Source organism: Staurois parvus, unplaced genomic scaffold, assembly GCF_062004578.1.
Source record: "Staurois parvus isolate SC_StPar_1 unplaced genomic scaffold, SC_StPar_1.0 ptg000720l, whole genome shotgun sequence".
Taxonomy (NCBI): Eukaryota; Metazoa; Chordata; class Amphibia; order Anura; family Ranidae; genus Staurois; species Staurois parvus.
Genome location: NW_028318516.1, coordinates 919,960 through 944,795, shown reverse-complemented (window position 1 = coordinate 944,795; position 24,836 = coordinate 919,960). Strand labels below are relative to the sequence as shown.

Sequence of the window (24,836 nt, the reverse complement as noted above, 5' to 3'; positions counted from 1 at the left end):
TTGTACATTACATACTCCTGACCCCTGCACTATATACTCTATGTTGTACATTACATACTCCTGACCCCTGCACTATATACTCCATGTTGTACATTCCATAGTCCTGACTTCTGCTCTCCCCCCTCCCCCCACTGCTATATAAACACATAATATGGATTCTCTTTTGTTCCCCCCATTTCCTCCCAGCTGGACATTTTATATCGGATGATGTGATTGGAGCACAGACTTTTACATGGTGATAATAATGTGATAACATCCTCCAACTTTGGACCCTTAAACAGAAAGTGATAATGAGGGAGGAGTCAATACCCCAATGATGGTGGTCTTCAGGATCAGTCCAGTCTTCATCTTGGTTGTTCTCCCCCCATCCTCAGTCTCTGACCTCTGGTGGGGCTCAGCCCCGCTGTTCTTCATGACTAAATCATGGAGTAAATAAGGAAGTGCAGTACTTCTTGTGTTGGGAAGATGGCGATGAGTGATAGAGGGGGTGGGGACCCTCGTCCTATAATCCCCTCATCACTGTCCCTCCTATAAAAGACAGTTCTGGTTGTTTCCTCACTCTCTGACTAAGGTCCATGAATAAAGAAATGACCTGGTAGGAGATCAGAGGAGCCATTTCCTAGTTCCCTTGAGGGTGGAATTGTAAGCTCCTCAGAGACCAAGCTGCCTTGATGTGGGTGGAGTCCTGGTTTGGGGGAACCAATCAGCTCCTGTCTAGTAATCCTCTTTGTCTTTGTATTTTAGTCCATGGCCGGGAGATGAGGAAAACCTCCGAGGATTGTCTCACTTTGTCTCCAGACTGGAAAGTAGAAGATGAGGACATCACACAGTATAGTCCAGGAGAAAACCCGGCTCCCTCCAATGTCCATCCGGCACCACCCAGTGTAGATGGACCATCGGATTCCTCGTATCCTGAGGAACCTCAGACTGTACGGGACGGGGCCGGCCTTCCAACAGGGAAGAGCTTCTCCTGTCCTGAGTGTGGGAAATGTTTTTCAGAGAAGTCCAATCTTCATAAACATCAGATATCTCACATGGGGGAAAAGCCACATTCCTGTCCTGAGTGTGGGAAATGTTTTTCACAGAAGTCCCATCTTTCCAGACATGAGAGATCTCACACAGGGGAGAAGCCACATTACTGTCCTGAGTGTGGGAAATGTTTTTCACAGAAGTCCAGTCTTTACACACATCAGAGATGTCACACGGGAGAGAAGCCATATTCCTGTCCTGAGTGCAGGAAATGTTTTTCACAGAAGTCCCATCTTTACACACATCAGAGATATCACACGGGGGAGAAGCCGTATTCCTGTTCTGAGTGTGGAAAATGCTTTTCAGAGAAGTCCAATCTTCATAAACATCAGAGATCTCACACAGGGGAGAAGCCGTATGCCTGTTCTGAGTGTGGAAAATGTTTTTCAGTGAAGTCTAGTCTTTACAGACATCAGAGATCTCACACCGAAGAAAAGCCGTATTCTTGTCCTGAGTGTGGGAAATGTTTTTCAGTGAAGTCCAGTCTTTACACACATCAGAGATCTCACACTGGGGAAAAGCCATATTCCTGTCTTGAGTGCGGGAAATGTTTTTCAGTGAAGTCCAATCTTTACACACATCAGAGATATCATACGGGGGAGAAGCGGTATTCCTGTTCTGAGTGTGGAAAATGCTTTTTAGAGAAGTCCAATCTTCATAAACATCAGAGATCTCACACGGGGGAGAAGCCGTATTCCTGTCCTGAGTGTGGGAAATGTTTTTTAGATAAGTCCAGTCTTTACACACATCAGAGATCTCACACTGAAGAAAAGCCACATTCTTGTCCTGAGTGCGGGAAATGTTTTTCAGTGAAGTCCAGTCTTTACACACATCAGAGATCTCACACAGGGGAGAAGCCATATTCCTGTCTTGAGTGTGGGAAATGTTTTTCAGTGAAGTCCAATCTTTACACACATCAAAGATCTCACACAGGGGAGAAGCCGTATTCCTGTCCTAAGTGTGGGAAATGTTTTTCACAGAAGTCCAGTCTTTACACACATCAGAGATCTCACACGAGGGAGAAGCCACTTTCCTGTCCTGAGTGAGGGAAATGTTCATCATTGAAGTCCTGTCTTCCTGTACATCAGGGGTCCCACACAACCCTGGAGGTGTATTGGTGCCTTGAGTGCGGGAAATGTCTGCTAGATGAATGTTGCTGGACATCCCAGCTCTCATGTAGGGAAGAAGCACACCCTGATGTACATCTCAGATACAGGTACACAATGATGACAAATCACAGCTTGAACTGTCTTGCTTTGCATGTAATGAGTCTCATATATTAGTTTCACCTTTTAAGTTGCTGAACTGAAATAAATGAACTTTTGCACCATAGTCTCATTTTTCCAGTTTCACCTGTATAACTCATGGCTGATCTTCATCATGGAAGGAACAGTTCATAAGGAGATCAGAGGCCCCCAAAGACATGGATGAAGTGTGGGACCGGGTTGGCCATTGATGGCAGGAGAAGAATAAAAATAGAGTCCTGCCCTGTGATTGGCTGAGTACATTTTGTGGTGGGAGATTTCACAAACACTTGGAGGTCTATGGAGAACAATGTTGAACGGATGTGACCGGCATTCTCCAGAATAGATTTAATAGGAAATACATTCTCTACCTTTAATGGCTTGCTGGATGTTCATCAGAAAAGGTGTCCCTGGAAATGTTTCTGAAAATTTGTAGCTATGTTCATGTAGTATGTCTGTTATTGCTGACCATCTCCTGTAGTATGTATGCAGTCTCTGACAGTCTCCTGTAGTATGTATGCAGTCTCTGACCGTCTCCTGTAGTATGTCTGCAGTCTCTGACCGTCTCCTGTAGTATGTCTGCAGTCTCTGACCATCTCCTGTACTATGTCTGCAGTCTCTGACCGTCTCCTGTAGTATGTCTGCAGTCTCTGACCGTCTCCTGTAGTATGTCTGCAGTCTCTGACCATCTCCTGTAGTATGTCTGCAGTCTCTGACCGTCCCAGCCTACAAGAAAAGGCTGGAGAGTTGGGTCTCAGCTACAGGGGACTTACTAAAGAACAGCTGGTCCGAATACTGGAGGAAGCTGGCCAACAGGAGTTGGGCACCGACATGGGTCAGGCACCACCCGGTGAGGATGTACCAGAGCTACCTGGGAAATCCAGTAAGAGCCCATGGGTTATCTGGTGCTAGAGATGGCCATTCTGGGGGAGGGTGCCACTACAGAAAGGAAACTTGCAGTCACTGAAAAGACACAAAAGAGACACACAGAGTGGGAGGCTACAAAGAACAGAGAAGCCACTTCTGTGTCTGTCCCTGTGGTAAGGGAAACCACGAATCTTCAGGATGGACTTTAAGCCCTACCAAGAACATACTGGAGATGTGGATTGTAGTGACTTTTGGGGGACTGTTTATTAAGAAAAATAATATTATCCCAAAATTGGGAATCCCAGCTGACTGTCAGGGGTTAACATTTTAGGGTGAATTTCAAGGGATATTTCAAGAGGTTACCACACACACACAATGAGTGGAAGAGACTTGTTCAAGACACAATATTACTATTTGAATTTCTACAGGTGATCAAACAAGAGTACCAGAAAAGACAATGGTGGGATCTGATTCTGGTTTTTCTAAGACCTTGCAAAGTGTCATCTAAACAAGTACCATGGTCTATGGGAAGCCAGGAGACTTCACCTGCAGGGAACTTAATTATAGAGTCAAACACCACTATTTGGACTTCTGCAGGTGAACATATACAAGGTCTGGAAGTGACAATAGGGGAACCAAACCTGATTGTCTGAAAGCTCACACAAAACCTTGGAAAGTGTGATGAACAAACCGTGAAATGTGACAATATGCTATTGAACTGAGGTTTTAACTCCAGGCCAGTCTATTTACCTTAATTACTCAACAATGGATAAGGTTCTCCGTCACATTCCCATGAACTGTACATTCAGCCCAAGGTAAAATCTGGGTCAGCTAAGATACAAAGAAAAATGTGGTTTATATCAATGGGATCTTATAAAGGGTATGTTTCCACACACCAAAATATATTCAACAAAGTTGGGTATTGCATACCACTCAATTAAGTGTGAAATGATAAAGAATAGGATGATTTATGAATTGGTGTCAATTGTACATTTCCAAAGAAATCAGCTATCTCAAAACAGCTTAAATATCAGGGAAATGAGAAACTGAATGTACATATATCTTTCTATGATCCTTATCCAAGAATTAGTATTGAAATCAACTATACTTGGATAAGACATATATATTTGATACCTAAAGACATTTTGTTTCTATCAAAGTATGAGTCATTAAAACACAAATTTCCTTGGATGCCTGACTGTCCCCAGTGGACAGGTGAGGAATATCTCTAGGTACGCACACTTCTCGACCGGCCAATCAACAAGCCAGTTGGGAGGGTCCCTTGAAACAAAGGATTGTATGGTATAAAAAGGCCGTACACCTCATACTCAATCAAGCTGAAAATCTGACACTTAAAAATCTGAAAACAATCTTCTAAACTTCAAGACTTCTAAACTTCTTCTATGACACTTCTGATCTAGACTTTTATCGACACGTCTATGACTATACTGAGCTACTTCTTCTGATCTACTTTCCTTATATAATATCTACACTCTACTCTAAACACTACAATCAAGACTGCACTATCTCTCACTTGCTACCTGCGGCCATTTTGCTGAAGGAGTCCAGCTGCCATTTTGTCTTGAGGACCATTTGAAGGCCCAACTGCATCCCACTGGGGAGTCCTCAAAATCAAGGTTCTAGGAGTGGTGAGACTGCTAGGATATTGTATTTTATTTGATATTTCCAATTTTCCAAAGACTTATAGCATTTGTATTGTGTGTTTAGGAATATTAAGATTATATACATAATTATCACTAAAAAGTATTTGGTTTGGTATTGAGTGTATATATTTCATATTTCACTGATCGGTAGTTTTGTTGTAGTGCAATTTATCAGAGATACTTTTCTTTTTTCTCTATGGCCACGAGAAATTTTAAATAATTGCTGAAGCACTATAAGGTTACAACTTATACCTAACTTAGATTTTTCCTCTATTTACTATTATCTATGGATCATATAGAATTAGCCTGTCATATTTTTATTGTATGTACAAGTATACATTTATCACCAGTCTTTTGCGTTTGTATTAATATATATATATAAATTTTGTACATAAATAAATTTATTTATCAAAAGGCAATTTTTGTTTCTATGGTACGAAATCATACTGGCTAAAAGGACTCAAGGTATATTATTAAGTGGTGATCAAATTATTAAGGTGTCCAAATTATTGGTTCATTAAATATTTGCCGTATTTTAACGGCTGGAGGCATTGCGATATTTTGTTTAAGGGAGAGGACACCACCCTACGTATTTAGAATAAATTCTTACATAAATCACCACAGGACAAATTTGGAGGCACTGCTGAGAGCCAAAGAAATCGTACCATAATACAAAACGCACTGGTGATTATACCATTGTCAAAAACATATTTTGTATAAAAATGGCATCCAGTAACCACGGATCCACCTCTTCCAAGCATAGCAAGGAAAAGGTAGCTGTCCAGAATGTTGAGGAGGAAACTCCTAAGAGAGCTAGAAAATCCTGCGATGCTTTGCAAAGGTATACAGAATGTACGGTAATAGATTATCTAGGATTAGATTTAGGGGATAACATTGAGGAATTAGTAGCAGAAGAGAAAAAGCAAGCTATGAGCACCTCTGAGGACCTGTTTAACGAAGAAGGTCGGTTTGTCAGGTTTTTTTTGCATTTGCTGAAGCAGAAAATAATAAAAGCCGTGACAGACTTCTAGAAGCCTGGCCCATGTTATGGTTTATGAGCAGTGAAGCTGCCCAGCAAACACCAGCTTTAAGGGAGGACCTGTCAGAAGCCCGCCACCTTTTGAAAGACAGAGATCAGGAAATTGAGTCCTTGAGGGAGAAGCTTGACCATACATGTGTTCGTCTCAACGAATCCAAGGAGCATCAAGCTAGATTGGTCAAAGACATTCAATGTGCTCAAGGCTTATATGAGGAAAGTTTTCAGGAATTAAAACAATTTAAAAAGAGATATCAGGATTTAAAACAAGAAGTAGAGTTCTTTAGATCAGGAAGGATATCTCCTGTTGAAATTAATGTTCATCCAGGGGATAAGAATGACCAATCAGAAGTTGCTTTTGTAAGGTCTGAGCAAAAAGCACTGGAGGAGCAGATTGTCAGGTTAACTGCCCAAATAAATTCTAGAGTCCAGAACCGGACCTACCCAGTTAAGCAGGAGGCTGATGAACGGGAATACCCATATCACAGTGAAGTACCTGATAGTGAGACAGAGACGGAATATAGGTCGCCCCCTAGGCTCCAAAGATATACCCCAGAGCATGCAGAAGAAGAGTATGAGGGTTCATATAGGCAGGAAGGGAAGTCCCGGGGGTCATTCAGAAGATATGACACCCCAAAGGTCATTCAATTTTTGAAAGACACCATTCCTATTTTCACCAAGAAAGGGTCCCTGGAAATTACTGAACATATGAAAACATATGAACAAGCGTTAGAAATTCTAGGCATTAGGGATGACCACACCAAAATTGAATTATTGCCATGGGTGTTTGAAGAAAAATACCGGCAATTCTTTGATACCTTGAAGGCCTTTTCCAATCAGTCCTGGAGAGAGGTAAAACATAGGTGCCACATGGAATTTGGGCCTTATAGAACTGTTACCTCTGCCAAGGCTGCGGCCTACAATTTAAAGTGTGGTCCTCACCAAAGCCCTGCAGAATTTCTGGCCGTCCTCATAAATGCATATATCCTGGCTGAGAAGGATCCCAATCCTGACCAGCCAGAATTCAAGACTCTATTTTATGAAGCATTACCTGCTTACATAAAATTGGGACTTGCTCAGGATTACAGAAAGGGACGCTCTCTTGATTGGCTGGTGAAAGAGAGTGACTATCTGTTCTCAATCCAACAGTCCAGTGAGGGCGGGATAAAAAGAGAGCACAAGAATAGTCCCAAGATAGTGGCAGCCACTACCGTTTCCCCTCCAAATCTAAATTTGCAGGCGGAGAAGAAATCGTATGCGGAAGTAGTCCGTTGGAGTTAACCCAATGGTTCCCCTAGATTTGCACCTCAAACCCAGCAAGTAAAGGAGGCCCCTAGCTTTGCCCCTCAAACCCAGTGGGTGAGGAAGGATAGACAAAAGCCAGGGAACTACGGTAGTGGAAGTGAAAAGAATAAAAGGTATGAAAATGCCCACTATAGTGATGAGAACCAAAGGGGTCAATGGTATCCTCGGAGGTTCTACTATACTCGCCAGAACCAACAGAGAAATTTTTATAGAAACAACAATTTTAATAGGAACCCTAATTTCAATAGGAACCCCAATTTTAATAGGAACTCTGACTTCCAAAGATTCCCTCAACACCAGGAACACCCTCAAGCTCAAAGGGTGGATACAGTACCCCAGATTCCCCTCAATTACAGGGAGAACCAGAAACCTCAGGGAGCAAGGCCATGGCGTCGGGACCGGAGCAGCAATTCTGACTCCGGGTCTCCTAGCCAATCCCGTCCGCAGTACAACTGCAAGTACAGGAAAAGGGAGAATCACCAGAATGCCTCCTCTAAGCGCATCGAGCAAATAGAGGTGCAGATCAGCAAAATGGCTGAACAAATGAACAGGCTTGTCACTAACCATTCTTCCAATCCTTTTTTAGGAGCAGCTTCTGTGACCAACCAAGGGTCACAGAATTCATAAACAACCAACCCTTAAACCAACAGGGGAGAACACTGAGTAAAATGACAGGAGATGTGTGTCCCGTCCCTGACATGCCCACTAATGGAGAATCTAGTTCTCGGGCAAAGGGGGACCAGTTGTTGGTTATTAATTCCTCTCCTGTTTTTCAGTGTCCATCTATTTTCCCTAATATAGTCGCGGCGTCGGAAGTCGTCGGGATTGACAAGCCAGACGGAACGCCAACTTCTAGTTGTGCTTCCGTCTTGAAACATTCCAAGAGTCCCGCCAGGAAGGATAAGGGTGATGCGTCCACCACATGCGGTGAGATAAGAGCCAGTCATATGTCATTGAAGGGCCCACAGATCTTCAACCACACTAATTTCATGTGTGAGCTGACTGAATCTGATGGGAGATATTATGCCACGGTGCAGGTGCAGGATGCCAGTGATCTTTCTATTGTCGGCCTAATAGACACTGGATCCCAGGCTACCATCATGTCACAGGAACATTTTAATAAAGTGGCGAATGTCATGCCCACTAAGCCAAGACTTAAAAGCTTTGACAGCTCATTCATTGGTGTAGGTGGAGACCCTTTACAAGTCACAGGCACCGCCTGGCTAAAGCTTAAACTGGGTAACAAGGAACTGAGACACCCCATCATCATTGCCAGCATCTCCCAGCACCACATGATAATTGGGATGGACTTTTTAAAAAGGCTGAACACAATAGTTGACTGTGTGAACCAAGTACTGTGGTCACAGGTAAATACCCCGATTAAATATGGGAAACTTCAAACTCCCCATTCCCGACAACACTGCCACCTGGTGGAAGAAAGGCCTGGTTCCTTGGAAATCCATTTCAGGAATAGGCAACTTCCTGATGTCACAGTTAGAGATGAGCGAATTATTCAAAAATTTGATTCGGCTGATTCGCCGAATTTGCGGGAGAAATTAGATTCGATGCGAATTTATTCGCCGCGAATTTAACTTATTAAAAGGGTTTCTAGGCTTCAGAGAACCTTTATATTAGTGCAGAACACTGTACCTTTAATTTAAATGCCCTTGGAGTCTGCTGGGGAAGAGAAATAATACTGTCAGTCAGTATGACATGCAGATGAGTGCCGTCGATCTTAGAATCACCGCACACTTCACTCATTTGGGCAGTCACGGGGCACGACGAAGAAGATGAAGAAGAAGAAGAATGAAAAGAAGAATGAAAAGAAGAAGAAGAATGAAAAGAAGAATGAAAAGAAGAAGAAGAAGAATGAAAAGAAGAGGAAGAAGAATGAAAAGAAGAATGAGAAGAAGAATGAAAAGAAGAATGAGAAGAATGAAAAGAAGAAGAATGAGAAGAAGAATGAAAAGAAGAAGAAGAAGAATGAAAAGAAGAATGAAAAGAAGAATGAAAAGAATGAAAAGAAGAAGAAGAAGAAGAATGAAAAGAATGAAAAGAAGAAGAAGAATGAAAAGAAGAATGAAAAGAAGAAGAAGAATGAAAAGAAGAATGAAAAGAAGAAGAAGAATGAAAAGAAGAAGAAGAAGAATGAAAAGAAGAAGAAGAAGAATGAAAAGAAGAATGAGAAGAAGAATGAAAAGAAGAATGAAAAGAAGAATGAAAAGAAGAAGAAGAAGAAGAATGAAAAGAAGAAGAAGAATGAAAAGAAGAATGAAAAGAAGAAGAATGAAAAGAAGAAGAAGAAGAATGAAAAGAAGAAGAAGAAGAATGAAAAGAAGAATGAGAAGAAGAATGAAAAGAAGAATGAAAAGAAGAATGAAAAGAAGAATGAAAAGAAGAATGAAAAGAAGAAGAAGGAGAATGAAAAGAAGAATGAAAAGAAGGAGAAGAAGAATGAAAAGAAGAATGAAAAGAAGGAGAAGAAGAATGAAAAGAAGAAGAAGAAGAATGAAAAGAAGAATGAAAAGAAGAAGAAGAAGAATGAAAAGAAGAAGAAGAAGAATGAAAAGAAGAAGAAGAATGAAAAGAAGAAGAAGAAGAATGAAAAGAAGAGGAAGAAGAATGAAAAGAAGAGGAAGAAGAATGAAAAGAAGAAGAAGAAGAATGAAAAGAAGAATGAAAAGAAGAAGAAGAATGAAAAGAAGAAGAATGAAAAGAAGAATGAGAAGAAGAATGAAAAGAAGAATGAGAAGAATGAAAAGAAGAATGAAAAGAAGAAGAAGAAGAATGAAAAGAAGAAGAATGAAAAGAAGAAGAAGAAGAATGAAAAGAAGAAGAAGAAGAATGAAAAGAAGAATGAGAAGAAGAATGAAAAGAAGAATGAAAAGAAGAATGAAAAGAAGAAGAAGAAGAAGAATGAAAAGAAGAAGAAGAATGAAAAGAAGAATGAAAAGAAGAAGAATGAAAAGAAGAAGAAGAAGAATGAAAAGAAGAAGAAGAAGAATGAAAAGAAGAATGAGAAGAAGAATGAAAAGAAGAATGAAAAGAAGAATGAAAAGAAGAATGAAAAGAAGAAGAAGGAGAATGAAAAGAAGAATGAAAAGAAGGAGAAGAAGAATGAAAAGAAGAATGAAAAGAAGGAGAAGAAGAATGAAAAGAAGAAGAAGAAGAATGAAAAGAAGAATGAAAAGAAGAAGAAGAAGAATGAAAAGAAGAAGAAGAAGAATGAAAAGAAGAAGAAGAATGAAAAGAAGAAGAAGAAGAATGAAAAGAAGAGGAAGAAGAATGAAAAGAAGAGGAAGAAGAATGAAAAGAAGAAGAAGAAGAATGAAAAGAAGAATGAAAAGAAGAAGAAGAATGAAAAGAAGAAGAATGAAAAGAAGAATGAGAAGAAGAATGAAAAGAAGAATGAGAAGAATGAAAAGAAGAATGAAAAGAAGAAGAAGAAGAATGAAAAGAAGAAGAAGAAGAATGAAAAGAAGAAGAATGAAAAGAAGAATGAAAAGAAGAAGAAGAAGAATGAAAAGAAGAAGAAGAAGAAGAATGAAAAGAAGAAGAAGAAGAATGAAAAGAAGAATGAAAAGAAGAAGAATGAAAAGAAGAAGAAGAATGAAAAGAAGAATGAAAAGAAGAATGAAAAGAAGAATGAAAAGAAGAATGAAAAGAAGAAGAAGAATGAAAAGAAGAAGAAGAAGAATGAAAAGAAGAATGAAAAGAAGAAGAAGAATGAAAAGAAGAAGAAGAATGAAAAGAAGAAGAATGAAAAGAAGAAGAAGAATGAAAAGAAGAGGAAGAAGAATGAAAAGAAGAAGAAGAATGAAAAGAAGAAGAATTCCAGTACAGCAAAAAGTGTATCTGCAGAGAGCTCCGCTATTTCTGACAGTTCTCTGACAGTTCCTTCACATGTACAGCGGTTGAAACATTGTATCTATTTATTTCCGAATAAAAACATCTGTATCCTAAATGGAAACAAATAGATACAATGTTTCAACCGCTGTAAATGAACTGTCAGAACTGTCAGAGAACTGTCAGAAATAGCGGAGCTCTCTGCAGTGACACTTTTGCCGGCTGATCGGGGAAAATTCGATTCGTGCATCCGAAGTTTGCTAAAATTCGGATTCGATGCGAATCAAATTTTTCCTAATATTCGAAACGAATTCCACTTTGCCAAGTTCGATTCGCTCATCTCTAGTCACAGTTATCCAACCTGATGACCATAACCCTATCAGAAGAGATGAGGATCACATTTTTAAAATTCCCCAAGATAAAATAAAAGATATTTCCCTCCAAGATTATATCCTTACGATATCTTTTCATCAGGAGGATAAACCAAGAAAAGGGGGAGATCACACCCAATTCTTGACAGGTATTGAAAGGGTTAACAGCGACTTGTTTATCCCCATCCGGATAAATGGTCTTAATAGGTCAAAATATGCCAAACTAGATTTGAGACAGGAACACAGCTTTGTAAGCCATGGGCTGATAAAACACCTGACCGAAATGGAAATGATCCGTTTCTCCACACCTCAGCGTCATTGGATTTCAGACTCCCTTGATGACTCTGATGATTACAATTCAATAGCCAAGTGTCTCTTAAATGTCACTGTAGGAAACAAAACAGCCACCCATGTGTTCCTAGTCTTGGATAATCCCCAAACTAAAATTTATTTTGGCAATGATGTATTACATCGCTTTGCAGTGCAAGTCGACCTAATTAATGACTGTTTATGGAGTCGACTAAAGGGGGACCCCGAGAAATACCAAAATCTGGACTTAGCTTTAAAATCCCAGCAACAGATGCCTTATGCTGTTGAAGTCCAGGTAGCCCAAAAGATTACAATTCCTAAGGGCATAAATAATTTCATACTCCCCATCCAAGTTAAAAAGGGACATAGACTGAAGGGGTCAGATGCATTAGTATGCCTCTCCCATAAAATGCAGGGGGAGGGACTGAACATTACACACACGCCCCTAGTCAACACACATCAATTCCCGATGTACATTTACATACATAATCTGTCCAATCAGGACATCGTCTTACCCAAGGAGACCCTTATTGGTCTAGCGGTAGAGACTGAATATTACACCTTTGGGGTCACTAACCAGGTGATTGGACTCATCCCCGATGAATATTTGTCGGAGGAACAATTAATTGAACAAACATTCCATTCATTACCAGAGGGTATTTTCACCGTAGAGTCCATTTATCCGTTCGATTCTAAAGATGGTACCTGTAGAATTGAAGAGACATCCATTGTCTTTGATCACCCAATCAAAGAACAAGAGTACCCCAAAGAACCTGGATGGCAGGAGAACACACACACACATCACATGCCCAATGACCTCACCACAAAACTTGAAGAGGCATATCAGATAGGTCAGCCGGAAAGCTTTCCTGGATTCAAGGAGTTAGTGGAAGAGATGGTGGCCCTCGCCGATGCGTGTTCCAGTGATCTTGACCGACAATTGCTCCGAGAGCTTCTCCTTGAATTCCAAGAGATCTTTGCCAAGGATTCCTACGATTGTGGGACTACTGACCTACACATCGCTAGGATCCAAACAGATCCAGATGCCCCACCAGTATTCGTAAGACAGTATAGGTTGCCATTAGCTTCCTATGAATCTCTAGCTGAGATTATCAGGAAGTTACATGAAAGGGGTATAATTAGGCCCATCCACAGCTCCTATAACCACCCGATCCTGGGTATTTTAAAACCCAATGGACAATGGCGTTTGTGCGCTGACCTCCGTCAGCTAAACAAGCGTGTGTACATGTCAGGATGGCCTGTCCCATACATAGACCAATGTCTCGCTCAGCTCCAAGGATCCCAAGTTTTTACAGCCTTGGATTGTGCACAGGGGTATTGGACCATTAAGGTGAGTGAGGAAGACCAATACAAACTGGCTTTCAGTTTTGGGAATCGACAGTATTGTTGGGTGCGAATGCCTTTCGGATTCATAAATTCCAGACATGAATTTGCTGTGTTCATGCACAAGGCCATGCCAGACGCCTTCGAAAGGGGGACGTTGGCATATGTGGACGATATCCTGATCAAAAGTACTGATATGGCCAAGCATATTACAGAACTTCGGCATGTCCTGGGCCAATTAAAAGCAGCAGGAGTTAAACTGTCCTTACAAAAAGCCCAGTGGTGTCGCACGAAGGTAAACTTCCTAGGCCATGAAGTTACTGCTGAAGGTTTGAACCCACAAAAGAAGAAAGTTGAGGCGGTTCTGAACTGTAAAGTCCCTACTAACCTTAAAGAATTGAGATCATTCCTAGGTATGGTAAACTACTCGCGTAAATTTATTGATAACTACGCCGAGATAAGCAAGCCGTTGCTTCACCTACTGAAGAAGGATGTCGGATGGTCGTGGGGTAAGAAACAGGAGGACGCCATGAAGGAATTAAAGGAACGTCTCACACAAGCCCCGTGTCTCGGATATCCCGAAGGGGGTAAAAATTTCTATCTAGAGACAGGGTTTACGCAGGTAAGTATGAGTTCTGTTCTTTACCAGAAACGTGATGATGTCAGTAAGGTGATTGCCTATGCCAGTAAAACTTTGTCCCCGGTTGAAGTAAAGTTCAGTGACTGTGAAAAAGCTCTATTGTCCACCGTGTGGGCATTACAGAATTTTTGCAGTTACATTCAGGGAGAGAGAATCATTGTTGAAACGGCACACCAGCCTTTACAGTATTTAAAGAGTGAACGTATCAAGGGAGGAAATGTGTCTAATAGCCGCATCACTGCTTGGACTTTGTCTTTGCAAGGGTGGCCTCTTGAAATTCGGTACAAACAGAACAAGGAAAGTCCAGTAGCCCAGGGCCTAGCCGAGCTCCATGATTGTTCCGCAACTACGCCTGCTATGGAGGCCCCGGACACTGACTTTCTGGAAGAACAACTGTTCTCTCCCTACAAGGTTTACGATGAAGAATACTGTAAACAGCTGCCGTGTGTATATGTGGATGGTTGTGCTTTTCATCACAAGGATGGGGAACAGCTCCAACTAGTGGCAGGTATTGGAATCGTTTGGACCCAAGGTGTCACCCCAATTTCTGTGGGATACAAACTTGGACCAAAAAGCAGTCAGGTTGCTGAACTTACTGCAATCCTTAGAGCAGTTGAGATGGCTATAGAGTTCAACATCAGAGAGTGTGCCATCATAACCGATTCCAATTATGTCAGGAATAGTTTTGTGGAGTATTTCCCTAGGTGGAAGCGAAACAACATGAACAAGAGTAATCACAAACCCGTGAAACATGGTAAGCTCTTTTGTCACATCGATGAACTGGTAAGGTCAAATGATCTCACCCTGCACTTCAAGAAGACCAAAGGCCACTCCAAGGTTCTAGGTGCCGAGAAAGAAGGGAACGATCTGGCCGATTCTCTAGCCAAGGAAGGGGCAATCACCGGTGAACTGTTAGACATTGACCAATTTTTAGGTACCGTACAGGTTGAAGCTGTCACCAGGAAACAGGCCAGAACAGCTGGTGATCCGAATGCATTACAGTGGAGTCACGATTCTCCTAGTGAGGATTTAATTACTGCCCAAAAAGAAGACCCAATAATTGGCTTATTTTATAGTCATATAGAAGATCCCAACCAAAATCCCATAAATAAGGAAGTATGTAGTGGGAAGGAGGATTTACGTATCTTAATGAAATCCAAATCCCAATTCTCTTTATACCAGGGATTGTTGATACGAACCTCAAAGGGTGGCGTACAACAATGGGTCGTCCCACTTAAATTTAGAGGTTTGATGCTACAGCATGCCCATGATGCTCCCACTTCCGGTCATCGTGGAGAGAAGATCACGTATGAGATCCTGCGGGATTATGCCTACTGGCCTCATATGTTACGTGATGTGAAGGAGTACTGCCAAGGTTGCCTAATATGTCCCCAATTTCAACCTACCAAGCCAACTCACAGAGCACCTCTCCAGAAGAGGGGGATATGTATGCCTTGGTCAGACCTTCAGATGGATTTTATTGGGCCAGTAACAAAATCTTCACGAGGAAATCGGTATATGTTAACAGTTACATGTTTATTCACCAAGTATGTCGAATGTATACCAGCACCAAATAATAGCTCTGAGACATGTGCTGCATTGCTAATAAATCATGTATTTTCTCGTTTTGGTCTCCCACAGAGGATAGAGTCTGATAGAGGATCGCACTTCACTAGCGAAGTGATGGCCAAATTGTGGAAAATTTTGGGGGTTAAAAGGAAATTGCATATCGCCTATCGGCCAGCCTCTAGTGGTGGTGTAGAACGATACAATCAGACCATCGTTAATGTCCTTAAGAAATTTGTTAAGGAAACAGGCAAAGATTGGGATGTCAAACTCCCGCTGGTCCTGATGGCGTTGAGGGCTACTCCGAATACAGTTACAAAAATGTCATCTTTTGAACTGATGACAGGTAGACGGATGGTACTGCCCCAGCACTTATTGTATCGCACTACAGATCAAAATTTGATCAATGCTACCACCACACACCAGTACATAGAGGATCTACGTAAACATCTGCAATATGCTTTTGCCTTTGCCCAGCGAAATTTGGAAAGAGCTGCAACTAGTGCTAAGACATACTATGATCTCAAAACCTCTAAGAAGGAATATGAGATTGGTGACAAGGTCTATCTATACAACTTTGCAAGAGACCAGATCAAGGAACGGAAATTCCTTCCATCTTGGAAAGGTCCGTTCTCTATCATTGATAAAATCTCTCTAAATTGCAGGTTACCCGGTATGGTGAAATCAGTGATAGATGGGTGCACATCAACCAATTACGTGCTTGCCATCCAAAGTCTCAATTGCAGTTGTTGGAAGACTAACCCACCAGTTCCTATCTGGAGATATTGAGATCATTATTAAATTTCCTTTGAACATATTACTCATCTTTTGCCTTACAGGATCCAGTAATATAATTTTATGTATATCCGATACTTAAACTGTTCATTTTAATAATTTAGAAAGGAAGGCCCAGACTATGATCAGACCGGCGATCGGAGGTGTCAATGACCAGACCCTAGAAGGAAGCTATAATGTCCTGTGGGAAAGACCAGATGCCAGAGATCGATCCGAAGACGATAACCTGATGTCCCAGGCCACCAAGGGCCAGTCCAGAGGAAAAGACCCGCCTAGGAGACCGTCTAAGAGACCTGTCGTGCGGAGGACCCATGGACCCCAAGGTGGATGTGCCAGGCCAGGCCGGCCTCATCACAAGACCAGGATCGTCATCAGGAGTGTCCATCTAAAGACGCCGAGTCAAGTTGAGGACCAACCAGCATCACCGCTGCTATTTTATTATAAAAAAAAAAAAAAAAATTATATATTTTTTCTTTTGTATTTCATTCACTTCACCGGAGAAGACGAACGACCACTCTAACCAAAAGTCCCACTCGTGTTTTTCAATACAGACACCCCTCTACACGTGCCTGTACCCCCAAAAAAAAGGGGGATTTGTTGTGGACCTTTTGAATTATGTCTCAAAAATATGACTTTATCAAGACATAATATTATATGGCAAACAGCTCAGTATAGCCGGATGCTAAGAGTTAATTTTGTCTTGGTTGAACCATCAAGGATTCTAGTTAAGAAATGGAGAAGGGGGGAAGTGAGACTTTTCCAAGACAATAAGACTGTTTGAACTGTCAACAAGGACTATTTGTATATTGAGGTTGAGAAGAATGCAGATACAGAAAGTCAAACAAATAGCCAGATAGGACTTCGACTTTCAAACATTTTAACAATAATGAGACGGGAACTCAACTGGTTGAAAGCTTAACCAAAACGTGCAGAGTGTGATGAACCAACAGACCTCTGAAATATACTATTGTTCACCAAGGGTGAAAGCATTAACAGTTGTTTACCATGAGTCCAATACAAGGACCAGGCAAACAGAAAGTTTTTTTTTCCTACACAGAGAAAATGTTGATTCTAAAACAAAGGGGTGAAATTTAGGACATTTAAGTCTAAAAGTTGACTGTATATAAAGTCTAAAAGTTGACTGTATATAATTACAAAAATATATTACAAAAACATATTATAAATGAGATGTTATGGATTTTACACACCACTAAATATTCAGAAATGGGAACTATATATCACTAACTTGAGTATTGAGATGATGGGAAGTAAGATGTATTATAAACTAGCATTAGTTACATGTCTTATCAGGAAACAAACAGGATGGTATTTCAAGAAGGAATAACTGAATATACACCTATATTCCATGGTCCCTATTTAGAATATCATAGGTATGATCACTTATATCTGGAAAAAGACGTATATTTGATTCCTGAAATTACCTTAAGATTCCACCCAAGGTATGAGTCATCTCAAATACTCAAATTGTTCTGTGATACATGACCGCCACCTGGCGGGCAGGTGAGAAATAGCTTATGTACACACATTTCTCAACTAGCCAATCAAGAAGCCTGGTGGGAAGGTATCTTAGAACAATGGATTAGTGGATATAAAAGCCTTTGTACCTTTAACAAAGGAAGCTCATCAAGAAAAAGCTCAAGAAGAGACCTCATCACAAGAAGACCCTGACATCTGAAGAAGATCTCTGCTGAATAACTACTCTTTCATACTTTCAAACTTCCTAAAACTTTAACTAAATTTCTAAACCTCTAACCTTATAACTTCCTACATTCTCCCCTACTGAATCTATCACTTGCCCTATAATATCAGTCTAAAGGCGTTCCACTGCCAGCTAAATCCACGGGAGAGTTGCCTAGTCTGAATTCCGGGTGTGGTGAGATGTTTATTTGATTTTGTATTACTTATTTTTTCCGTTGTGTGGAATCATAAAATTACCTTAGTGTATCACAACAATATTGGGTAGTTAGATATATGTAGAGAGATCCTGTTTTACTGTTAAAAATTGTTTATTGCCATATTATAATTTTTTTTTCATATTTCAAATTTATTGAATATTAATAACCAGAGTATCATATATCAAGGGCTTGCTTCTTGCAATCCTATGGCCACGGCTTGTGAGAATATAACCTTTGATGTATTCGAAATTATTAATTATTAATAAATTTAATAAATAATCATATCATTTAAAAATTGTGATATTGATGTAATTAGTTAGAAACCTTATTATTGTGTCTTACATTGGTAGGATATATTTTTGATTGTGTGTACCAATATTCATTTATCACCAGTCTTTTGCGTTTTGTGTTAATATATATATAATTTTTGTACATAAATAAATTTTTATATTTATCTATTATAAGGCAAATTTTGTGTGTATGGTACGAAATCATATTGGCTAAAAGAATTCAAGGTATAATAATAAGTGGTGATCAAATTATCAAGGTGTCCAAATTATTGGTTTACTAAATATTTGCCGTATTTTAACGGCTGGAGGCACTGTAATATTTCATCTAAGGGAAAGGGACACGCCCTTTATAAATAATATATATCCTTACATAAACCACCACAGGGGCAACATAAGCCGGGAGCTTACCATGGTGGACCCTCAGGCTTTTCACTGGCCCACCATTCTCCCAGCTCCGTAGAAAAGGCCTAAACCAGGACTGAAAAATACCAACCCACCCAGGCGGTTCCTCTGCCAGCATGCTACCAAAATTATGTTTCAAAAACATCAGAGAAAAGAAAACCACCGGGTTGACCATACCTAGGCCACCCATCCGTTAGTTTGTGCCCCCATAACAGCTGGAAGAAACAACTGTAGATCCTCGCATAGAGAGACACTGGCAAAACACAGACAAAGCTGACGTACAGAAATACCGGGATAAGGTAAGTTTTAATCAGGTCAATCCTTTCCCTGTAAGAGAGTTTCCAATCCTTCCAGCTGGCCACCTTGGCATCGGCATCTTGTAGCCTGCTTACCCAATTTGCAAGGCCGTAATCACCGGGACCAAATCTGATGCCTAAAACTTTAATTTCCTGCTGGGGCTCTGGGAAGGCGTCCGGAAGGGTAAAGCCTTCGCCTTCCTCTCCCATCCAGAAAACCTCACTCTTATCCTGATTGATCTTTGAGCCAGATGCCTCAGCATACTGTTCCATCACCGAGACCACCTCCTCTGCCTCCTGCGTCCCGGAGATGAAAACAGACACGTCATCAGCATAGGCCACGACCCTCAGAGGGGGCTCCCCAGGAATGCCCAAAGGAACTCCACACAATGGTCCGCTCTCTAACCTCCGAATGAAGGGATCGATTACAAACGCATATAGCAGAGGACTCAAAGGACACCCCTGACGCACACCTGAGCCAACCTCAAAGGGCCGTCCAATCCAACCATTCACAAGCATGAAGCTTTCAGCCCCTCTGTATAAGGTCTTTAGCCAATCGATAAAGCCCCCCTCCAGGCCATACTTGCCAAGAAGCAGCCATAGGTACTCATGATTGACTCGATCAAAAGCTTTGGCCTGATCCAATGCCAGCAGGAACTTTCCCCAGCCTGCAGCCCTGCACCGCTCCAGGGCCTCCCGGACAGCTAACACCGCTGAAAAAGTGCTTCTTCCCTGAACCGAACAATGCTGATGGCGAGAAAGTAAATTGCCCGCAACAGACGATAAACGCCAGAAAATAATTTTTGCCAATATCTTCCTATCAACATTGAGAAGGCTAATGGGCCGCCAATTCTCAATTCTCGAGGAATCCTTACCCTTTGACAGAAGAATCACTGCAGATTGTCGCATGGAGGGAGAGAGCGAACCCTCTCTCAGACAGCCATTAAACACCTCCACCAAATATGGGGCCAGAGTCACCTTAAAGTGCTTATAAAACTCGGCTGTCAATCCGTCTGGCCCAGGCGACTTCTTCATGGCAAGCTGATCAATAGCTTTCACCACCTCATCTGCCATGATGTCCTCTGTCAAACTCACAAGAGAACTGCCATTTCCCAGTCCTGGAGTAGAGTCCAGAAAACCCAACATGCTCGCCCGATCGAGGTCCCTCCTACCCAGGAGGTCAGCATAATATGACCTGGAGGTTTCCAGGATCCCCATCTTGGACTTTGTCAGGGAACCCGTACTGTCAACCAGGCCTACAACTGACTTAACTGCTCTACCTTGTTTGCAGTTCTGGTAAGGGTCGGGTGAGTGATATTTCCCATAATCCCTCTCCAGAACCAAAGAGGCATGCCTGTCATATTGACACTGCCTGAGCAAGAGTTTAACCTCAGAGATCGCTTCTGGATCTCCATTATTCGAGACAAGCCGATCGAGCTTCCTCCGCAGACGCTGGTAGGTGACATACTTATCAAGCTGTTTATTCCTTCCTATGGCCTTGAAAAACCCAACGATCCTTCGTTTTGTAAGCTCCCACCACTCGGACTTACTGCTGCAAAAGTCCATGATTGATACCTGTGCCTGAAAAAAATCCTCAAAGGATTGACTCACCTTCTCATCGTCCAGGAGTGCCGAATTCAGCTTCCAGGTACCCCTCCCCTTAGGTGGTGTATCGGGGCCACTCAGAGTCACAGACAGAATACAGTGATCGGAAAACTCCACCGCCTGACACACTGGTGCCGAGAAGGCGGAGTTCCCCTTTAAAAAAAACCTATCTATTCTACTCTGACTAGAACCTCGCTGAAAAGTGAATCCCGTGTCGTCTGGGCAGCAATGAATGTGCACATCAACCAGACCTGCCTCTCTAGCTATTTTGTTTAAAAAAAACCCGTCACAGTCCAGCCTGACTCCGGTCCCTCTCCTGTCCTTAGTCCTAGTGACGGTGTTAAAGTCACCACCGAAGACAACTTGCTGGGCTGTAAAAAGGAAAGGCTTGATCTTCATGAAGAGGCATTTCCTGTCCCATTTTGTCTGGGGCCCATAGATGTTAATCAGGCGCAGGTCCTGCCCCCCCATGGAGACGTCTAAGACCATGCATCTCCCCATTTCTACCTCAATAATCCGCCGACAGGTTACCATGCCGGAAAAAAGTACCGCAACTCCAGTGTAAGGCTCGGCCGCAAGAGACCAGAAGGAGGGGCCGCGCCTCCACTCCTTCTTCACCATATGAACATCCCCCAAACTGGACAACCTGGTCTCCTGCAAAAAGAAAATGTCAGCATCAAACCTGCTGAGCAAAAATAAGGCCATGTTACGAGCGCTTACTGATTTTATGCTGGCGACATTAATGGTCGCCACCTTCAAAGGAGTGGGAACCGCCATCAGGATGATCGAGGTACCCGTTTCTTAGCCTGCTTACCCCCCTCCCTACTTGGAGACCCTACACGTTTCATAGTCCTCTGTGATTCCTCCTCCATGGAAACCAGAGACTCATCCCCTGAAGATCCCTCATCCTCCACCTCAGATAACACATCAAATGTGTTTGACACCTCCACCCTCCCAGGGTCAGGTACAGGCACATCCTTCTTCCGCTTCTTCTTCCCAGACTTCCTTTTTGCCTCCAACCACTCCATATCATCATTTGATAAACCGGACCGCAAAGCCCCCTCCCCTTCCCTTCCACCATCACCAACAACATCATCCACCCCACTCTCTCCACTCACCACAGCAGGCCCCCCAACCTTCACCCCAATACCCCCACCATCATTCACTCCACCCCCCAGCGCCTCACGCGCTCTGACCCTCCGACGCCGGGGAGGGGGGGTCGGTGCAACCATACACATTGGTCCAGTTCCCTCCACAGCCCCCACTACCTCTGGGGAAACTGACACAGGAGGATCAGACACAACATCCACGGACACTGACTCAGGGGGCACAACACAAGGAGATGACACATTAGAGGGACCATCAGACACTGGGACCACAGGGACAGAGACATTGGGGACCCCTGGCCCAGTCTCCCTCTCCTCTGCCTCCTCCATGTCCAGACGAAAAAACTCTTCCACCAAAGCTGACTGGTTGTGCATGGCCTCAGGGCACCGGTTGTACGAATGGCCAACCTTATCACACAGATTGCACCTGATGATGTTACAATCCTTAGCCAGGTGCCCCAGATCCTGACATAGGGAGCACTTCATCTCTGGGCATGAGGAGGCGAAGTGACCCCGAGAACCGCACTTATTGCAGAGCTTGGGCTGTCCAGGGTAGAACACCACAATCCTGTCCTTCCCAATGAAGGCTGAGGAGGGCAGATGCTGGACCACATTCCCACACACATACAACCTCATCTGCACCGACCACCCACCAGTCCATATCCCTCTCTCATCCACAATCTTCTTCAGGGGTGCAAGTAGCTCCCCAAATCTCCTCAGCCAGACAGCCAAGTCAGCAGAAGGAATGGACTCATTCCGTACTAGAATGGTGACCGTCTTCACTAGAGGTTGGCGTGAGACAACCTTTGGGACGAGTCCCTTCCACTCCGGCAGACCCTTATACATGTGTTCATACTTCTCCCAGAATATATCCAGAGACTCGGGGCGCACAAAGGACAGATCATATTCATAGGATCCTACAGGGCTGATCAAGGCGAAGATGTCATCCGCCCTAAACCCCATCTCCAAAATCCTGTCCACCACCAACATCCTGACCGGGGGAGCACCCCCACCCTCCCATCTGAGCTGCACCAAATTCCTCCTCCTGAAGGACAGGGGTGCAGATGGCAGACCTGCAGCAGACCTCCCCCCAGAGCTGACATGATGTGACCCCCTCCTCCCAGCCAGAGCCCCAGCATAGGTCTTATTTGCAGCATTAGATGTAGTGGACCTTAAAGCTGCACCCCGCCCACTGGTTGCAGGAACCTCAGAGCCCCCGCTCTGCAAACCACCATTAGAGGCAGCAGCAGTCACTCCATCCACCAACACACAGGCATTCCCCTTTCCAGCATTGCAAGCACTCTTATCCATATGTTTCCTTTCACTCGTGGCACTACTGCTCCCAGCAGGCCCACTCACACCAGATGCTCCTGTCTCCCCCTCCCCCAACATACTCCTCTTAGGTAAAAGCCTTCCACTCCTGGTCACTCTCCCCTGGGTTTCAGCAACACCTTTCAGAGTGCTGCTGACAATTTCCCTCCCACCATTTTCTGCTGCATTTGCAGCCATCAGCAGGGATTGTCCAGCAAGTGTGTCAGATCCCCCCTTTACCTTTCCCCCAGCAGAGTCCACAGTCCCAGGGTTCCTGGTATCAGAGTCCTCAGTCCCAGCAGAGTGCAGTCCTGCAGGCACAGCAGCCATCTTCCCTGCAGAGCTCTGTGCACACACAGGAGGATTTCCCTCCAAAACACTGCAGTGCACATGGCTGTCCACACTGGAGTCCAAACTGGCACTTTTAATAAAGCGTGGCTTTTCTGTTTTTTTCTCCTTTACAGGACCAGGTACAGAGTCCTCACCGTCATCTTCATCCTCAGAGTCCTCAGAAAAGCGGAAAGTTCTTCCAATTAGGGAAGACTCCAATTCCTCAATGTACTTCAGCAGCCCTCCGCCATATTCCTCTACCTCCTGTGCTGATCCTCCAGCTTGCTGTGGAGGGAGGGAAGCAGAGGCTGACATTTCCTCCAGGGAAGCAGATCCTGAGGTGGATGGGATAGCAGGGGCAGCATCCAGGACCCCCTCCTCGCTCTCCACCCGTACTGCCACCGCCGATGCTGAATCCTTACCGGAGTCTCCCTTCATCTTCCTGAACCTTTCCTCATTCCGGAACTTTTCTCTGAAAGCTCCACTCTTCTCCTTCAGCGTCTTTACCAGATTCTGCTGCTTCTTAATGGCGACCTCCAGACCCTTCATCTCCGGCTTCATGCTCTGCCTCTTGCTGCTCCATGACGTCCTCCAAACCCTTAATCTCCGGCTTCATACTCTGCCTCTTGCTGCTCCATGACGTCCTCCAAACCCTTCATCTCCGGCTTCATACTCTGCCTCTTGCTGCTTCATGACGTCCTCCAAACCCTTCATCTCCGGCTTCAGACTCTGCCTCTTGCTGCTCCATGACTTATCATGGAGAACTTTCTTCTTCTTGTAGTCAGTTTTCAGACTCACCAACTTTTCCTCCTCCTTTGCGATTCTCACCAGATAATCAGCAACCCGCTCTCTAAAGACAGGGAGGGATTCCCCACTTTTAGGGCCACAGCCAAGGTCTTCAGGTGCTGGTAAAGTATGGGAAGGCAAGCTGGGTCCCTCAGGGGGAGCATGGTCTGAGCCTAGCCCAGAAGAGGCCATGTTTCTGGGGCCAGGCGAGCAGGCCTGGCCCCCTAGTGCCTGGAGAGGGAGAGCAACTGCAGCACAACCTCTCTGGTGCAGAGTGTAAGCTCCTCTGATACAGAGACCGATGTGACTGTGGGGGAGGGGACATCAGAGTTTAAGCTCTTCTGGTATGGAGAGTAATGTCACTGTGGGAGAGGGGACATTAGAGTGTAAGCTCCTCTGGTATAGAGACTGATGTGACTGTGGGGAGGGGACATTAGAGTGTAAGCTCCTCTGTACAGAGACTGATGTGACTGTGGGGAGGGGACATTAGAGTGTAAGCTCCTCTGGTACAGAGATTGATATGATTTGGGGGGAGGGGACATTAGAGTGTAAGCTCCTCTGGCTCAGTGGTCTCTGTACAGCGCTCTGGTATATGTATATATAACTGTATTTGTGCTCAGAGATCAGTATTACCTGAAGAATGTTTGTGGTTTTCAGTCTCTTTATCTCTGGAAGTATTTCTGTAGATGAAGATTTGTGGTAGTGAAGCTCTCGGGGTCACACATTTCTCTCTGGGGGGGGTCACATGTTTCTCTATCGGGGTCACACGTTTCTCTAT

General features: G+C 43.3%; 1 protein-coding gene across 1 annotated transcript in view; it reads left to right on the top strand.

Moving 5' to 3' along the window:
* The first annotated feature begins 758 nt into the window (after positions 1 to 758).
* The window catches only part of LOC149445466 (uncharacterized), a 109,113-nt gene continuing 85,035 nt past the window's right edge, over positions 759 to 24,836 (top strand). Inside the window, exon 1 of the mRNA XM_089653772.1 lies at positions 759 to 1,998. Coding sequence (XP_089509898.1) covers positions 759 to 1,998 — 1,240 coding nt within the window. The remainder of the gene's footprint in view (positions 1,999 to 24,836) is intronic.